This window comes from Dipodomys merriami, unplaced genomic scaffold (assembly GCF_024711535.1).
Source record: "Dipodomys merriami isolate MVZ:Mamm:240054 unplaced genomic scaffold, mDipMer1.0.p SCAF_30, whole genome shotgun sequence".
Taxonomy (NCBI): domain Eukaryota; kingdom Metazoa; phylum Chordata; class Mammalia; order Rodentia; family Heteromyidae; genus Dipodomys; species Dipodomys merriami.
The window spans coordinates 7,989,136-8,007,930 of NW_027204493.1; the positions used below are offsets into that span (position 1 = coordinate 7,989,136).

The 18,795-nt window shown below is 38.4% G+C and overlaps 1 protein-coding gene and 1 long non-coding RNA gene across 3 annotated transcripts in view; one reads left to right on the forward strand and one right to left on the reverse strand.

Moving 5' to 3' along the window:
• LOC138840758 (uncharacterized) lies at nt 1-14,847 on the reverse strand. The gene is made up of 3 exons (XR_011376216.1): nt 14,680-14,847; nt 4,096-4,222; nt 1-65 (listed from the first exon to the last, which is right to left on the reverse strand). It is a non-coding gene; the product is annotated as an uncharacterized lncRNA (long non-coding RNA).
• Nucleotides 14,349-18,795, forward strand: part of Rimoc1 (RAB7A interacting MON1-CCZ1 complex subunit 1) — a 16,157-nt gene continuing 11,710 nt past the window's right edge. Inside the window, exons 1-2 of one of the 2 annotated variants that reach the window (XM_070041109.1) lie at nt 14,349-14,490; nt 17,544-17,650. In XM_070041109.1, the coding sequence (XP_069897210.1) occupies nt 14,391-14,490; nt 17,544-17,650 (207 nt within the window). In that variant the 5' untranslated portion in view covers nt 14,349-14,390. The remainder of the gene's footprint in view (nt 14,491-17,543; nt 17,651-18,795) is intronic. The other variant, XM_070041110.1, reaches the window with a different exon arrangement.

The following is an 18,795-nucleotide window of genomic DNA, read 5'->3' on the forward strand; positions in this document are numbered from 1 at the left end:
ATATACAATCACTGGAAAATATCTTCATGACATTGTCAGGCATCATCTTGAGATTACTGTGTCATCTGAAAAAAGTAACAATGTGAAGTTATAAGTGAAATTGTTTAGGAAAAGAATAAAAGACAGAACTCAGGTTGATTATGTAATGATAATCACAAAAGGTATGTATTTTCACCTCCAAACTGAAAAGGGACCATGTAATAATGAGGGGAAAATCAGTATAATAAGGGCAGGATTTGAGTACTATCTCACACTTTTTAAATTGTTGTACAATTATATTTCACTCCTTTTTGGGGGAGGGAAGGGGGTGGTTCCGGTTGTGTGGCCTGAACTCTGGGCCTAGGTGCTGTCCCTGAGCTCTTCAGCTCAAAGCTAGTGCTCTACCACTTGAGCCACAGCACCACTTTTGGCTTTTTCTGCTTATGTGGTACTGAGGAATGGAACTCAGGGCCTCATGCATGCAAGGCCAGCATTCTACCACTGACACACCTTCCAAGCCCATTTTATTTCACTCTTATAGGATGTACTAGCTGTATATTTTTAGTTTAAGACTTCTAAGTATACATTTCAGGACCTCAAAGGCCTATTTTTAGTCCCATGTTCATTGCAACATTGTTTATAATAGTCATGGTGTAAAAACAACCTAAGTGTCCATCAATAAATTTTTAAAACATGGTATATATGTGAGAGTGTGTGTGTAATGGAATATATGGCTTAAAAAGAAGAAAATTCTCATATTTGTGAATGAATAGTTTAACCTTGTGGATATGCTATTTGTAATAAGCTGGTCACAGAAAGGCAATTATTGGATGATCACAGTTGACTAAAATAGTCAAACTGACAAACAGAAGAAGACAATGATTTCTAGTAGCTTAGGAAAGGGAAAGGACAATCAGTTTTTAAAAGCATATATTTCAATTATTTAAGAAAAGTTCTAGAGATAAGCACTAAAACATTGTGTCTATGGTTTATTTACACTAATGCATTGTACACTTGATATCTGTTAAGAAAATAGCTCTCATGTGTTGTGTTGTTAAAACTTGTGTGTTTGTTTCATTATGTATGATGTTTAATTTTGATTGTTGGCTTGTCTGGATTAAAAACTTTCTAGTAGATTAATAAAGCACTTTTCTGGAGCTGTCTATAATGGAATTTCCAGAGACAATTAGCACATGAGAGGTCTTAGCTAATCAATTAGTTGATTCATAATATGGGTCCATAACATGATAGTCTATGACTATATATAATACATGGTTAGAATATGATAATAATATAATAAATATAATATGACATAACATGGATTCATAACATGATGTCATTATTGGGAAGTGTTAAAAAGCAGAGGGTTAAATCTTTGGAAAAAGAAGGTCTCTATCGGTGGGACAATATCTTACCCAGGCCCTTTCCTATATCCCCTTTATCTCTGCTACAATTGAAAAAGCTTCTCCACATCACATACTTCTGCCACCATGATGTTTGCCCAACAACACAGGGATGCGTTAACTGAAACTATGAGTCAATCTAGTCTTTCTTTCAGTTGCTTTTCTCAAGTATTTGCTCATGGAGATACAAAAACCTGACTAACACAGTTGTCAGCTTTCATTAGCTCTGTTCTCGATCTGGAATCCAAAGAAGTACTTCAGAAGATTAGATGTTGTCTTTCACATCACATACTAACATTTTTGGGAGACTGTCATTGCATGGATGCAATAAGAGGATAATATTTATTATACTTTGGTTCATAAACATCTCCAAAGATGTTGCATTGGAGATTTGGTGATCAGCCTATAAAATTATTAGGACTTTTAGCCAACATAGGTCTGTTGCGTACTTGTTGAAAGCCAACATTTGGGAAACGAGAGTTTGTGAGAAAGAAATCACCTTTGTTCCACAGCCATCACCTTGAAAAGATGGAGACAGAGCTTTCTACCCTCTCCCCCCCCAAAAAAAAATCATATTGGGAAACCCAAGTAAGGTTTTTTACAGGGAGAAAAAGTAGGAATAAGTGGTAATGGTCAGAAAGACTGATAACTGGGGTCTTCATCATTCAAAACATGCCTTCCCTTTGGTTTTTCTTCTCTGGCCAGAATATTGCAATGGGCCTCCACCTCCTAGAGTTACTTCCTGGACTTTTCATTAGACAAATAACTTTTCTTCCAGTCTAACTTCACAGAAATATACATGTTTTGTGTTATTTAAAACACAGAACCGAAGAAGAAAGAAGGTATTGTGTATCCTGCTATAATATGGGAATTGGGTATCAGCTGTTAATCATAATCTTAATAATAATCTTAATCGTTTTGGTGCAGCTTTTTATTAGAAATCAAAAGTGCCAGGCAAAGTAGGAGGAATTACCTTTTGAAGGACAATTTACAAAGGAGTGGTCACTGTTAAAGGAGCTGTGGAACTTTTAGAGGTGGAGCCTAGTAGCAGAAAGATAAGTCTCTGGGGACATTCTCTTAAAGGGGAAACAGAAGTAAGTGTTGCTCCCCCATCTTTTCTTCCTGGTTGCCTGGTGTAAGTAGCTTTGCTTTATCTACCTAGACATGGTGTTCTGCTTTGTCAAAAGACCAAAGTGCCAGGGACAAGGGACGAGGGATCATGGACTGACACCCCTAAAACCAAAGCATGAGCAAAAGAAAATCTTTCTTCCTTTAAATTTGATTTATCTCAGGCATTTTGTCATAGTGCTGGAATTAACACAATCTTCCACTATGTACTACTCCAAAGATAAACAAGAGTGACAGCTTCCAGGAAAATAAAGTCATTAACTTGGGAAAAGAAAGAGTGAACTAGGAAATTCTCCTCACATGTCAGTTCTTCAGGGATATTAGCCAATTACTGGTAATTTTGAGATTACATTCTGGGTCTGTGTGTGTTTGTCTATGTGCTTCAGACTTATCCTACAATCATTTGTTCATTCTGGAAAGAAAAAAAAAAACACCCAGAAACTGCCAAGTGTTAAAAAAAAATGGGATTAACTAATTCGCTGGCTAATCTTAGAGTGGTCACTCCACAGCTATTGAAGTACAAAAAAAAAAAAAAAAAAAAAAAAAACCACTAAATGTAGCTGGGAAAATACTAGAAGTATAGGAAATACTCCAGTCTGAAAGTTTATATCCTTTCAAATTCATATGTTGAATCTCTCACTTTAAGAGTGATGATGGGCTGGGAAGGTGGCTCAGTGGTAGAGTGCTTGCCTTGCATGCCTGAGGCCCTGGGTTCGATTCCTCAGCACCACATAAGCAAAAAAGAAAAAAAGCCGGGAGTGGCGCTGTGGCTCAAGTGGTAGAGCGCTAGCCTCGAACTGAAGAACTGAGGGACAGTGCTCGGGCCCAGAGTTCAGGCCCCACAACCGGACCCAAAAATAAATAAATAAATTAATTAATTTTGAAAAAAAGAGTGATGATGGCATTAGGAGGTGGGCCTTTAAAAGTTGTTAGGTTGTGAAGTAGAGGTCAAGATGGGTCTAGCTCCATTTTTCTATGCTCTTATCACCAAATCTGCCAGTGTCTTGATTGTAGGCTTCTCTGCCTCCAGAAAATTCCTAGGATTTGTAAGCTAGTCTGTTTGTAGTATTTTATTTCAGACACCAAAACAACCGAAATAAGAAATATGATTGAATCTACAACCAACTTTTCATAACTAGATGTAGAAGAAAGGCAAAGCAAATTTCAGTAGGCTCATTCAGATTTCATTCCTCTCTTTGGCTAATATTCTTGAAAAAATTGGTTTTGTGATGATATAACAATTATGATCCTTCCCTATCTTTAGTCCCTTTGTTGTGCTCTACAGTAGTGGTCTACAGACATTTGCATTTGCATTGTCATATTTCTGAACAAGGCCCATTTGGTTCACTACATAGTATGTCAATATGCCAAAACCTTAAGCAAGGAGTTTTGCAAGAAAGGAAAAGTTTATTTTTGAAGCAGGCAAACATGAACAGAGTAGTCTCCAGACTCTGAATTTGCTTCCCCAAGGATAGAGCTTAGTTATAGGTGTTTATGGAATAAAGAGATGGGGTGGTAAGGAGAAAGGCAAGTGGAAATAAGTACAGGTGAAATAACTGGTGATCTGAGCATAAGTCAAACTTACTGGCTCCACATAGGATGTATGTTCAGCAAATTGCTGTGTTTACATGGTCTACTGGTGATGCTTTTGGTCTCTGGTAGCCAAAGGTCACCCATCAGACACAGGTAGACCCAAATCAAGAAGTCAGTATCTTCAACCAGTTTGAGTCATCCGTAAAATCAAAATGAAACGGGGAAAGGGAAGAAAAAAGAAATTTAAAGCAACCATTACCAAAGTAACCATACACCAGAGCTATTACAAGATATAAAGATATTACTTTATTATTTAATTAAATAACTTGTTAATCAAGTGATGAAAGAAGTTAACTAAAATGCAAGTGAAGCTAGAGTGTTTATTCAGGTTTCTTTCTGAATGTGCTCTTGCTTTTGAAAGAATGTACTCTTGCTTTTTAAACTTCAACTAGAGAAGGAGAATGACTCATACCTCTTACAAGATGAAAAATAAATTTTCCTTGTAAGGATTTGGTTACAGTCAGAATAAATAGATTTTGAGATACATATGCATACACACATAGGCATGTGTGGTATTTTTACACATGTGATATGTATACTTTAAATGCAATTATTGATGTATAGATGAATGGCTATGAAGTAATTATTAAATACTTTGCTTCGTGTGCATTGTATTAAAGGTCAATGATTCACTTGTGAATAACACCAATAGACATGGAACCAGACATCTTGAAGTTTACTTTCCCACAAGAATCACTGTAGTCAACTTTTTATGATTACCAAAAAAGAAAAATGGACATTCTATGTGAGTAGTGAAAATAACAGTTACTACATTAATACAAAGTCAAATTTGTTAGTAATCAGGAAAATCTGATGCAAGCCAGGCTTTGGTGGTTCATTCCTATGATCTTAGTGACTCAGGAGGCTGAGATCTGAGGACTCTGGTTCAAAACTAGCCCAGGCAGAAAAGTCCATGAAACTCTCATCTATAATAAAATACTAAGAAAGAACTGGAAGTGGCACTATGGCTCAAGTGGTAGAGTGCTAACTATGAGCACAAAGAGGCTCAGGGATAGGGCCCAGGCCCTAAGCTCAAGCCCCAGGGCCAGAAAAAGAAAAAAAAAAGACTCAAAAGTAATGAGGAAATCTAACTCACTAGATTGGCAAAAAGTAGAAAGATGAATGTTATTCAATGTGGTCAAGGACATGAGCGAAGCAGATCCACTCATATTTTGTTCTTTTTGTGGTGGTCCTAGGGCTTGAACCCAGAGCCCCTGGGTGCTGTTCCTGAACTTTTTTTGTTCAAAGAGCTTTTGTTGCTCTATCACTTGAGCCACAGCTCCATTTTCAGCTTTTGGTGGTAATTGGAGATAAAAGTCTCATGCCCAGACTAGCTTTGAGCTGTGATCCTCTAAGCTTCCTGGGGAGAAAGGCTCATAGGCATAAGCCCCGAGTGCCAAACCCAAAAATAAAAAGAGCAGATGTGTTACCATATTGCTGTAATCCCATAACGTGGATTGTTCTCTGATTTCTTTCTTAGCCTGTTCATTATTGGTATGTATGGTGATGATTTGCATATGTTGCTTTTGTATCCTGTTACCTCACTGATCATGTTACCACATCTAAGAATTTTCTGGTGGAGACTTGAATGTCTGTTCTTACCCCCTATTCCCATGACACTGGAACTTGAGCTCAGAGCCTCATGCTTGTAAGGCAGGCATTCTGTTACTTGAGTCACACTCCCAACTCATTTTTGCTTTGGCTGGTTTTTCAGTTGGGATCTCATGTTTTCCTTGGAGCTGGCCTCAGACTGTAATCCTCATATCTTTGGCTTCCCACATAGCTGAGATCAAAGAGACACTCACCACACCCCATCTTACTGATTAAGATTGAGGTCACACTAACATTTGCCTGGGTTGGCCTTGAATAAGGATCCTCCAGTCTTTACCTCTCCAATAGCTGGGATTGCAAGCATGAGGCATTACCCCTAGCAAAGGATCTTTTAAGTATAGTATCATATTGTCTGAAAATAAGGTTCATTTGATGTTTTATTTTCTTATTTGTGTCTCTGTTATTTCTCTTAATGCTCTGGTTAAGAACTGTAGCAATATATTGGATAAGTGAAAGAAAAGTAAGTATTATTTTCTAATTCCTGATTTTAGAGGAAATGTTTCTGCCATCTCCCAACCAATATGTTGATAGATTTGTCACATATATTTCTATCATGTTGAAATATGATCTTATTCCTAGTTTTCAGGACTTTTATCAGAAAAGGATATTGTATTTTGTGAAAGGTTTTTTCTGCCTCTATTGAGATAATCATATTTTTTATCTTTGATTCTTGTTCCATAGTTATTCTTATTGTTTTATGCATATGTTTATTGACTTGTATGTGCTAAACCATCCTTGCATCCTTTGAATAAAACCAACTTGATCATGGTGTGTGATCTTTTTGCATAAATATGTGCAGCAATGTTGATAACATTAAGTAAAAGTTAAAACAATCTATTTCCCATTAACTCTGTTTAGATAAATGCAACATAATCCAAATGGAATCTTATTTAGTCATAAGAAGTAATGCCATATGAATATATGCTCCGTTGAAAACATGCTAAGTAGAAAACATCAGCCACAGATGATGAGTATTTTATAATTCCACTTTTATGTAGTATAAACCAGTACATAACTGGTTTATGTAATGTCTGTTAGAACAGACATTTCATTTGACACTGATCTGTTCAACAATAATGAGAAATCTAATTATCATCTAGATATTAGTAGTTTCTAGCTACATAGTTTAAGATCTGGCTGCAAAATATTAGAAAATAGATTGTTAGGTAAAAAAAATCTAGGATATGAATATCCTATAACTGCTTAGAGATAGATCTGTATAGTTTAAACATCAACCAAGGAGAAGGATTTATTAATTTTCTTTTGCTTTAATGACCAATTACTACACTATTAATAGATTAGAACAACACAAATTTATTGTTTTACTGTTCTGCAGGTCAGAAGTCCAGCATGGGCTTGGCAGGACCAAAATGAAACTGAAATGGTGTGTCGAGAAAACACCAAGTGACAAGTAACACCAGGGCTGGAGAAGACTCCTATGTCCCTAGGTTACCTAAAATGAGAGAGTTCATTTTCTAAGGATCCCTCAGTTACAGCACTGACTGTGTCTCAGAGTTCATGAAAGCAAGGACAGAGCCAAGGAATGGCTCCCTACCACAAGCTGTGTCTGTCTTACGATGGAAGAGATGAAAAAGGAGGTCCTGGAGATCTCTTTCTTCTCATTACCCTTCAAATCAGAGATCACTTCCTTTTCCTGAAGTTGTTCCTCAAGGGAAGAAAAGTTTTCTGGTGATGGATGGTAGGAACGACACCTGAACTGCCACCTGATAATATTGATATATTCAGTAAATATTTAAATATCTACTACATGTAAGTGAATGTATATACAAGAGATACAGCCACACGAGATATTCACTCTGTCCTCAGAGTTTACTATCAAGATAAAGCAGCAGAGGAAGCTAAGGCCAAGGGAAAGGACTAACAAGTAGCCTGAAGTTTGTCACCATTTAAATGGTGGGAAGAGGAATACTAACTAAAGGTTGGTTGATTATTCTATTTTTGTTTCTTTAGGGTCTGTTGTGGGGCTTGAATTCAGGCCTGAGGGCTATCTCTGAAATCTTTTGCTTAAGGTACTTTACCACTTCAAGCCACAGTACCACTTCTGGTTTTCTGGTGGTTAATTGGCCTTTCCTGCTGAGGCTGGATTTTAACAGTGTTCCTCAGATCTCAACCTACTGAGTAGCTAGGAAACAGGGGTATGAGCCACTGGTGCCCAACTAGTTGGTTGAGTTTTATAGGATAATGTTAGAGAACTTAGAATGCTTGTTTTAGTGACTAGTCCTGTCACCTGGCAGGTAAAGAGCCAGAAAGGAGCAAGAGAGCTTGGGAGAAATTTCTCCAAAAGCTTCCTCTAGAACAATGATCATGAGCGATCTGCAAAGGACATATGAGATACAGTCAGAGACTGTCTTTTGCAGTTTAAGACATCTCAGGACAGTCACAAAGCTTTCAGGTCTACAATGATAAATTATTAGGATTTGGGCAGGATTTAGGGTGAAGGTAATGATGTAAACAGACATGCAACATCTTACTTCATCTGAGAGACGGATCCAGAGATTAGTAGAAGAAATGAGAGATGCAGTCAGGGAACTTGCCCTTAAAGAAGATGAATGGAGGATTAATAGTCAAGTGTCCACTAAAACAGACAGATGGAAATTTTGATATGAGACGGTACTGACAAACATTTTAGAAAGAGTTCCAGGGAATACAGTGAAAAATATGAGAGGGAGTGGCTGAGAGAAATTCAGGATAGTGAGAAATAAGGGAATGAAAGCATCTTAGAAATTCTTAGCTCTGCCAGGTACTGGTGCTTCACATCTGTAATCTTTGCTGAGGATGCTGAGATCTGAGGATTGAGTTTCCAAGCCAGCCCAGGAAGAAAAGTCTTTGAGACTCTTATCTCCAACTAACCTCAGAAAACGGGAAGTAATGCTATGGCTCAAAGTGGTAGAGGGCTAGCCTTGAGCAAAAAAGAGCAGCTCAGGGACACCTAGGCCCAGAGTTCAAGCCCCATGACAGAGTAAAAGAAAAAGAAAAAGAAAAAGAAGATCAACAGAATATGCTTAGAAACAACAGACTTCAAATGACCTAATTAGGGCATAAATTGTTTTAAGCTAAGGAAAACAAACTGTATTTGTTTGGTTAATTACATTATTATAGTCAATAAAGGCAAAGGAGGTAACTTCCCAGAGCTAGTATATGAAATGAAAGTATAATTCTGGCAGCTCTCTGATGTTGCATTTTATAGTCATCTTTTCTTTCAATAAGTTAATAGGAAAAAGTGAAATTGCTAAATATTATGTTAATTCCATTATTTTATTAAATAATTACTTATTCAATCCCTAGATTTAATGTATACAACATTTTGACAATGGGTTAGGAAAAACATTCAGGCATATAGAAACTAAGTGATGGAATTTTGTCACTGATGGGCACAAAGTAGAGGGGCTTCAGCTTCATTCTAAGTTAATAACCAATTCTTGTTGATTTTCTCTTTTAAATAATATTTACCTTGTGAAGACTGTCATTCTTTTGTACTCACACTACTGCCCTGTGTAAGCTGACAGACTCCTCTAAATTATTTTAACAAGCCTTTCAACTGGTCTCTTTCTTTAGACTTATTTCTCCCAATTATCTTGTGTTCTACTAGCATATCTTTCAGAAATCTGATCTTACCTTTTGCCTTCTGAAAACCATTCCAGATCCTTCCACCTATATATCATTCCAAACTCCTTATCATGACACGCTAAGAGTTTCATAATATGTCTTCTGCCAATATTTCTAGCTTTATTTTGGTTCAGCATTACCTATAGGTGCTCCATCTAATCAAATCCAATATGCTATACATTTTTTTGGAAGGGATGCTGCACTTTCTAAAGGTTACTAGAGATCCATCTAAAATATATGCCTGTTCTGTGCTTCACAACTTTCAATCTAGGCTTAGAGAAATTAATTTTCAATGAGGTGGCAGAATAGCTATTCTACTGTTGACCACAGGTTTTTTAATCTATGTATTTGGTAGGTAAATACACATTTGGTAAAAAAAATTATCAAAAATACATAAAATTTTTAAGTCTAAAAATTATAATCACACTTATGGCTACAAGAATAATGGCTTTATAAGGAATCTGGAAAAGTTTTGGTGTTCAGCAAATGTGAAAGTGCTGATGTAGGATCAGGTTGCTCACTGGGTAGTTTTAGTTTAACCGGAGAAGACTGGCTCAGCTTGATTGAGTTAGACAAAATGCAACAGGAGCTGCTGAGATTGAGAAGAGATGGTAAGGGAAACATAGAGATGAAAATCGTTTCAATATACTTTAGCATTTTGAGGTTTATGTACACTCTGTGCTGAAAAAAATCTAACAATGATGAATTTCCTATATTGGAGTATAGTACCATGTAGAAAGGGAAAACATAACAAAAGACTAATAAGGGCAGAGAACAGATAAAACAGTGGTTGTCACCAAAGAACCCATATAAATCACTTAATTTAACCTTCATAACTACTTAAGAAGTTATAATGATCATCATTTTACAAATTTTAATTCATTTTTCTAGTACAGTATACTAAGTATACTATCATGGAGAGTATACCAGAATGGAGATAGTATTTGAGCCCAAGTTCTTATAGTCTGATACCCCAGCTAATAACTAGGATGATAGTGAATATCCACACAGGCCTAGTATTCATTAAATGTTGAATTAATGGCCAGAAGATAGGGTCGATTAATATAGACATGGTCAATGGGTCAATGGGTCATATCTAGGTTTTGGGGTTCATTTCCACAGTTATGAGGGAGATATGTGAGGATTGAAGCTTGAGGCTAGCCTGGGCAGAGAATACAATTCTGTTTCCAAAATAGCTCCCAAAAAGTTCAGTGGTAGATTGCCAGCTGAGAAAACAAGTAAAACAAACAAAAGCTTAGTATCACCAGAGAGTAGTGGGGGAAGAGAAATCATTTCCAGATGTGTTCTTAGACCTCAACTCTCCTAGGTAAGGCTTTTGGCTTTCTTTAATTCCTACAAACTGTTGAGCTCTTTCCAAACAACTTTTGCAGGTTATCTACTACACTGATATGTTCCTTTACTTTGTGCCAGTTACAGATTTATTTCTTCTCATCTCCAAAATATACTCCTGATTTGTTTTGTGCAAATATATCTGACCCTTTAAATATTTTTCCTCTGTCAGCTGATGTGAGGTAGAGCTCTGATTGTCCAGGGAATTTGAGAGGCATTGCAGGAAGTAAAATGTCTTTCTTGGTTTGAGTGTCCTTTCTTGTCAGGCATTTTAAGCATGAGCTGCTTGCTGACACCAGAGTTCTCTGGGCACGGGACTCTTGTAATGCATAGCAACCAGTTCTTCCTGGCATTTACCTTTGGTGTTTCTGTAGCAGACTGCTTCTTCATGAATAGCTTTCCTGGAACTTCACAGGACATTTTCCTCACAAGTTCCAGAAGATAGAATTCCAGGAATTGTCACCAATGGAGATCTTAGCAGCTTCTCTGCTATCCAGTGACTCATAACAGTGCTCTCTCCAAAGTCTGAATTGTTGTCTCACTATAACAGCTATTCCTTACATCTGCTGCTCCTTCATTTGTTAGAGCTTTCTTACTTCTCAAGTTTTTTTTTAAAAATTCAGATTACTATGTTTCTTGTCTTTTGTTCCTTTTCTTCTTTATCATTCTGCTCTACTTTTCCTCCTTCTTTGGAGTCTGTGTCTATCTATATAGCCCAAGCTGTCCTTATACTTGTGATCTTCCTACCTCTGCTTCCCTATTACTGCAGTTAAAGGTGGTTATCTCCATGCTCTGTACTGTGTGGTTTCTCTCCCCATCGGATAAAGTCGTGGATACACTCTCCACCACCACCACCTGGCTAATTTCATTCATAATTTAATGCAGTCGTTTCCTCAGAGAGGCTTATTATATTCCTTAAAGTAAATCATAGCCATTTAGTTTTCTTTCACAGACTATTCCACAATTGTAAGTTTGTGTTCATTTGTATTCTTGTATCTTTATAACCCTAGACAATAAGCTCTTACAGTGCAGGGATCATGTTAATTTTTATTGCTATAGTTTTAATTGTATTGTCTATCATAATGCCTGACCCCATTAAATGAGAAAAGGAGTAAATACGCAAGGAACTTTTATTATATATGTTACTGATGGTACCTAAATGGATCATAGGGGGTTGTCAGACTTAAAAAAGACCCATGCAAAAATGTAAAGCCGTTAAAAGAAAATTGTAAGAGAGTGGTATCGGCTTGTCCCTGGTAATTTAGGAACAAGTGGAATTTTACATTCAAAAATACCTTTTAAAAAAAAAATCCCTAGAAAATAATTTCTTCTTTGCAGATTGGACTTTATCCATTATATGTATACGCACTATATATAATTATGTATATATATATCAGTGGAAACAAAAATAGTACAAATGAGGTCAACTATTTTTGGTTTATGATATTGAGTTCTTAATTTATCTAAGGTCTAAAAAAAGCCTACCAAAGTATCTTCATTTGTTCTAATGTGGATTTCCTGAAGTAAAAACATAACTTATTGGTTGGAGAAAAATTACTTATTTTCCTGCACACAGGTTCTATGGTTTTTAACACTTTATTATTTACTGCTGATACCCGTGTATCACTGTTACGAGACAGCTTTCATTGTTTGTCCCTGAGTTACTAATCCTTACAACTTGTGAATTCTGACAACTTTATACTTTCATCTAGGACGTATTTCCTCATAAATTTCCCAATCCCCTATGAATATATATACATATATAAACACACACACACACACATATATATATAAAATCAGCTGCCACCAGTGACTAACATAAGTCTTTTGTTTTATACATGGTCGTTTTTCATTTAATGACCCATTATTGGGTCAGGCACTACAATAAGCATGTTTACTTTGCTATGATTTTGAGTAAAACTAAAAATCATATAGTCTAAGGTTAGAGTGGTTAAAAGTCTTGTCTTCTTCATTTTCCACAACTGGATGGGGGCTTAAACTATTATCAGATGGCTTCCAGCTCTTTCCTTGAAAATAAGTGCACTCCAGAGTATCAACTGAGCAATATTTCCCGGTGTTAAGTATGTTTTCTGTTAAAATTCCCTGGTTATTTATTGCATCACTGGGATTGTAAATTTTATTTAATGAGGTTGGTATTTTCTGGTTTGAAATGCTTATCTAAGTATGAATTCATTAACCTGCCTTGATCATATAATGCAAACTTCATGGCCTTCAGATTCTTGATAACTAGAGTTTTCCTCCCTCCCTCCCTCCTTCCTTCCCCCTCTCCCTTTCTCCCTTCCTTCCTTCCTTCTTCCTTCTTTCATTTTCCTTCCTTCCTTCCCTCATTTTTTCTTTCCTTCTTCATTTCATTATCTGAGTATTTATATTCCTTATATGCTAGCCACTGGTAGAAACACTAAAGGAATATTGTATGGTTTTTGTTCATATAGAGTGACTTGACAGAGGAAGAAACTGCCTTTACAAAGGCCAGAGGGAGGAAAGTCATTGTAGTTACCCGTAAGCCACAACATTCCATTTGCCTTTTAGTATTTTCTATTGAACAATCACCACCACCTTATAAGAAATAGGTTAGGATGGAGTTAATTCAAGATATAAGTGTCAAACTGAAAACCAGTAAGCCTCATTCACGGTCTGTTTGACCAGAGGCAAGAAAGCAGTCGGGGGAATGGGAAATACTCGTCTGAGTTTTGTTTGTTTTTGTTGTTGTTGTTGTTGAGTGTTTTGAGTCTCCCAGAGACGGAGTGACTTGGCCCAAGGACAAGGGCAACCGAAATTGTGGCACAGCTGCAACGTTCGGCACCGTCGGATTCGGGACCGTTAAAATACTCGTACTGTGAGGCAGCCAGGGACTGCGAGATGAAGTCGGTCGCTAAAAACCATACTTAGAAAAGCGATCTGCAGGGCTGGGAGGGTGGCTCAGTGGTACAGTGCTCGCCTAGCGTGCACGAAGCCCTGGGTTCGATTCCTCAGTACCACATAAACACAAAAAGCTGGAAGTGACACCGTGGCTCAGTGGTAGAGTGCTAGCATTGAGCAAAAGAAGCTCTGGGACAGTGTCCAGGCCCTGAGTTCAAGCCCCAGGACTGGCGCACACACACACAAAAAGACTGAAAAAGCGATATGCAGAACTGCCATTCGTTTGGAGCCCCGGGCGTCCTCGACCCCTTCTCCCGACAATCTAGCCTTAGTTGTGCCACACAGGGCCTGGCAGCTTTCTTCTTGTTCCTGACCACGGACTATAATCATTTTTATTTTAGGCAACCCTCATTACAAAGCCAAAGCCAACAGCCCTCCTTGTCTAGACTTTCGGCCCGCCCCCTTCCTGCCAACTGGCCGAGTTGCCTTGCTCCTTGCCCGGCGCAGAGGGAGAGCCGGCTTCTCATTGGATCAGCCTCGGGCATGACTGGTTTCTGATTGGGTTAGAGAAGAAGGCGGGAGGGAGGTGTGGCTCTACGTCATCCGGAGGGGTGGAGAAGGGGGGGGCGGAGAGCCTCTGCACAGGATTATGGGAGAGAGGGAGCCGCGTCTGGGAGGAAGAGAATACCCGGAACGACCTCTGCGGGCCCGGCCCTCCCTGCCGCGTGGGAGCTCCGCCCCACGCGGCCTGTGCTGAGGGATCACATGACCTCGAGGCAGCGGAGTCACGTGGCCTGGGCGCGGCCGCCTGTTGTGGCCATGGCGGCCGCAGTCTCCGGCGTGGTGCGGCGGGTGGAAGAGCTCGGGGACCTGGCTCAGGCCCACATACAGCAGCTCAGCGAAGCCGCGGGTGAAGACGGTGAGGGAGAGGAGGGCGGGCGGGCGGGGAGGACGGTCGTGCGGGGCGGGCGCTCGGCGGCCGTGCGGAGCGGAGACCGCGGCCTGGGGCCCTGGGCGCGCTCGGGGGTCCCCGGCTCGGCGCCCCGAGCGCTGGCGCTCCCCCTCCGCGGCCCACTCCGCGCCGTCGCCGCCCGTCGGGAGAACGTACCTTGTCGGCGCTCCGCTTCTTCCCAAGTCGCATTTCATAATCGGGAAACTGGTGAGCCACATCGTGAGCACAGGGCTAAGGCTGAAGTCCCCAGGAGGCTTTCAGTGAGTGGTCAGACCCGCGGGATCCCCGCCGTGGCGAGGTCGCATCCCGCGGGCACGGATCGCACGCTCCACGTTTTACTTCCTGCGCTGGAAACCTGTTTTGTGTTCGAGCAGAACTCAGCTGTAGACGGTATTCTACTTGGTGCCTTTCAGATGAGTCTTTCATGTGCATCATTTGAAGGGACCTGTGGATAGGCGAATAAGTGCTCTGGAACGTCTAAGTGGATTCTTTAGGAAACCCTGGTTTAGGAATTAATCTCGGTCTTGTGACTTCTAGGTCCTTTTATGACTTCTCAGTTGCCTGTAGGTTCTGCGTTTGCTCCCCTTCAGGTTTGAGCTTTTCCTACACAAACACACATAGGCTTTAAAATTCTTGTGGACTAATTTGTGATCGGACTCATAGGCAAACAGTAGTGGGACATTTTCCCAAGAGATTAAATACTTGGTATATTTATTGACTAGGATCTACAATGAAAACACCTAGTTTCAGAGAAGATTGTTTGCTGGATTATCTCTTCTTAGGAGTATGTTCATCAAAGACCCATAGACCACACTGAAGCCTACTTCTCTTTTGGTTTGTGGTAAGTGAATCTTAGGATTTACATCAATAGCTAGTTCATGAGTAGTAACTAGTAGCTATTACCTGGAAGTATACCCAGGTTACCGCTAAGTCTCTTTGGACCAGGCCAAAGAAATCAAAGAGTGGTTTTTTTATTCACTTATTATTGGATCCCCAAACCATTTTTATTTTCCTTTGGAAGAATACTCCAATCTACAATGAAAACTGGAGATAAAAGTCAGATGTTTGTTGTGTATTTATTTTTGAAAGCCTTATGTATCTAAAAATTTACTAAAATCATAGCAGTAGCTATTACTAAAGTATTGATAGTAAGATTTACAAAATTTAGTTAAAACAAAGTTACATCCATTTTAATTTAACCTGGCATTCTTTTCCTACACAACAAAAAGAATAACATTAAAAAATTGTCCTTGCATGTAACAATGATATAATTACAGTAGGTTGTAATGATTGATAGTTCTAGTGTCTTAAATCAGATTAACAGCAAGTCATTTTTCTATTAGGTTGTTAAACTGGAGATATGCTATAGGAGAAAGGACTTTTTCTAGAGATTATGTAAGAATTACTTTCATCTTTTGCCCTGTTGTTTATTACTTTGGCTAAATAGTTATAAAAAAATTAATGCTTTCTTATTGAGTAGGGTCTCCCTATGTAGTTGAGCTTGCTTGAAACTCACCATGCAGTGAATATTGGGTCCTTCTGCTCCTGAATGCTAGGAATTTAGGCATGTGTTAACACACCTTGCAAAATAGTGCATTTATATGGACTTTTCTGAAATGGTAGGTATGCCACCACCACAACGTCATGAGTTTATATGACATACTTCTTCGGCAGTGGTTTAGTGAGTTCGGTACAAGACTACATTTAATATAATCTTGGAATTTAAGAAAATGTGAACAGCAGCCATGTGTGGTAGTACATGCATTTAATCCTAAGTACTCAGGAAGTGGTGGCATGCATTTAATCCTAAGTACTCAGGAAGTGGAGGCAAGAGGATCTTGAGTGCAGGGTCAGCCCTGACGAAGTTAGTGAGACCCTATCGCAAAACCAAAATATAGACAAAAAGGCTGGTAGGGTGGCTTCAGTGTTTGCCTATAATGCACTGGATTCAGTCTCAAGTGTCACAGAAAAAAAGAAAAAAAATATAGACAGTCTCTTTAGAAGCACATAATGAGTACCAGTATTCCATACAATTTTGGTTCACAGTAGAGTCTTTTCATCGTTGTGTGGTTGCTACTGCTAGCTTGAAAAGAGAAAGGAAGACAGCTAAAGAAGTTTCAGATGATGTATATAGTGGATCGATGGTAGTCAGAATCTGCTGAACTTTCAGGTTAGTCTGAACCTGGGAAAACTAAATGTCATCATATGATTGCAAGTAGATGTGACATTACTAGTTTTGCTTCAACACTAAGCAGGTTATCTCTGTGTAATTGCTGAGGTTGGATCTGATAAGGCCAGAACAAATGGTACATTATCTCAATGAAGAGGACAGGACCTATATTTTCAGAAGAAAATTGCAGAGACTTTGGTGTCCTTTACTATAGTAGGCATATACTAAATTTTACTACATGAGGTGATACAGAAGGGTGGATAATAGCTTGGTATGGGCACATAAGAAAATCTGAAATCAAATGTAGCAAAGGGAGTGTGATAGAGAAAGGGGGTAAAAAAAGACTGAAGGTAGAAGTTGGGTGAGTTGTGATTACAGGCATATTTAACAAACTTTGCTTATAGTGCTCATAATTTCATGAAGATTTGATTTGGACACTCATGTTCTTTTAGAAAACATTTACAGGTAAATTCATAGTTACATATTTTCATTGAGAGCTCTAGATTTACATATAGTATTTGTTCCATTCCAGTAAAAGTTGTAAATTTATTTTTAAAATATTTAATATGTAAGAAACATTGTGAGAAAATTGACAGGATTTAAGAAATAGCAATAGTGAATCTAGGAAAAGTTCAATTTTTGCTTCCTAGAACAAATGCCATTAATATGTTTGTTTACTTAAGTTGGGTATTGTGATATACTTTCATGTTTGGGTAAGATATTACTGCTTTGCTGTTCATCTGTATGTTATAAAATAATCTTGTTTGATCTTTTTAGACATATAACTTCTTTTGATGTTTCAAATGCAGTCTGAATCTATGTGAAGTAATTATGTTTTTATTTCTTACAGATCACTTTTTAATTCGGGCCTCTGCAGCTCTAGAAAAATTGAAGCACTTGTGTGGAGAAGAAAAAGAACATTCAAATCCATCAAATCTTCTAGAACTTTATACACAGGTATTAAACCAGATGTGAACACAGACATTTTGAAAGCAATTTATTTAGGTGGTAGACTCCAAACTTTAAATGTAGTAAAGTCTGTTTAATCTTTATGAGAATGTTGAATTTTGTTGTTGGTTGTTTTTTTTTAATTTGATTGATCATGGGGCTTGAACCCTGGGCCTGGGTGCTGTCCCTCAGCTCTTCAGCTTAAGGCTAGTACTCTACCACTTGAGCCACAGCACCACTTCCATGTTGTTGTTTTCTTAAAATGTATATAGACTTGAAACTTGGAAGCAGTATGCAAAGGAGGAAGATTTATTAGCTATATCAATAGAATATTAATTACTTTTACTGGATAATTAGTGAGAATATTAATGCATGTGATATCTTAAGATATCTTGAAGGTTTTTATGGGTGTTGGAGACTTTATGGCCATATTTTTTCTCTTTGAAATTCACCTTTCCTTAGAATTCTAAACATGATTTCCCCCTACCTAGTATCATCATATTAAGAATCCTGCCCTCTTTTTTTTTCTGTCTTGGTGCCATGGTTTGAATTCATGCTTTCGCTAGACTTGCTTACAGCTGGTACTCTACCACTCAAGCCATACCTCTAGTCCAGCATTTTATTTGTTAATTGAATGAAACTTAGAGGTGGTACCATTAGTATTGTAGGCATTAAGAAAGACTTCAGAGATTATGCATGTATAAAGACCAGAGACTATAACCATTTTTGATCATATGATTAAAAAATGTTAATTAAAACAAATCTTAGCCAATGCCAGTGGCTTGTGCCTGTACTACTAGCTGCTCAGGAATCTGAGATCAGAAATATCTCAGTTCAAAGTTAGTCAAAATTAGTGGAAGCAGAAAAGTTTCTAAGACTTTATCTCTAAGTGATTCAAGTGGTAAGCTTGTGAGAGTTTAAGGCCCTGAGTTCATACCCAGTACCACTAAAAATCAGTCTCATTTTCTTTCTTGTTGATTATGGGGCTTGAACTTAAGGCCTAGGTGCTGTCCTTGAACTCTTTAGCGTAAGCAAGCACTCTGCCACTTGAGCCACAGTGCCACTTAGGGTGTTCTGGTAGTTAATTGAAGATAGAGTCTCATTGACTTTCCTGCCTGGCTGGAAACCGTGTTCCTCAGATCTCAGCCTCTTGA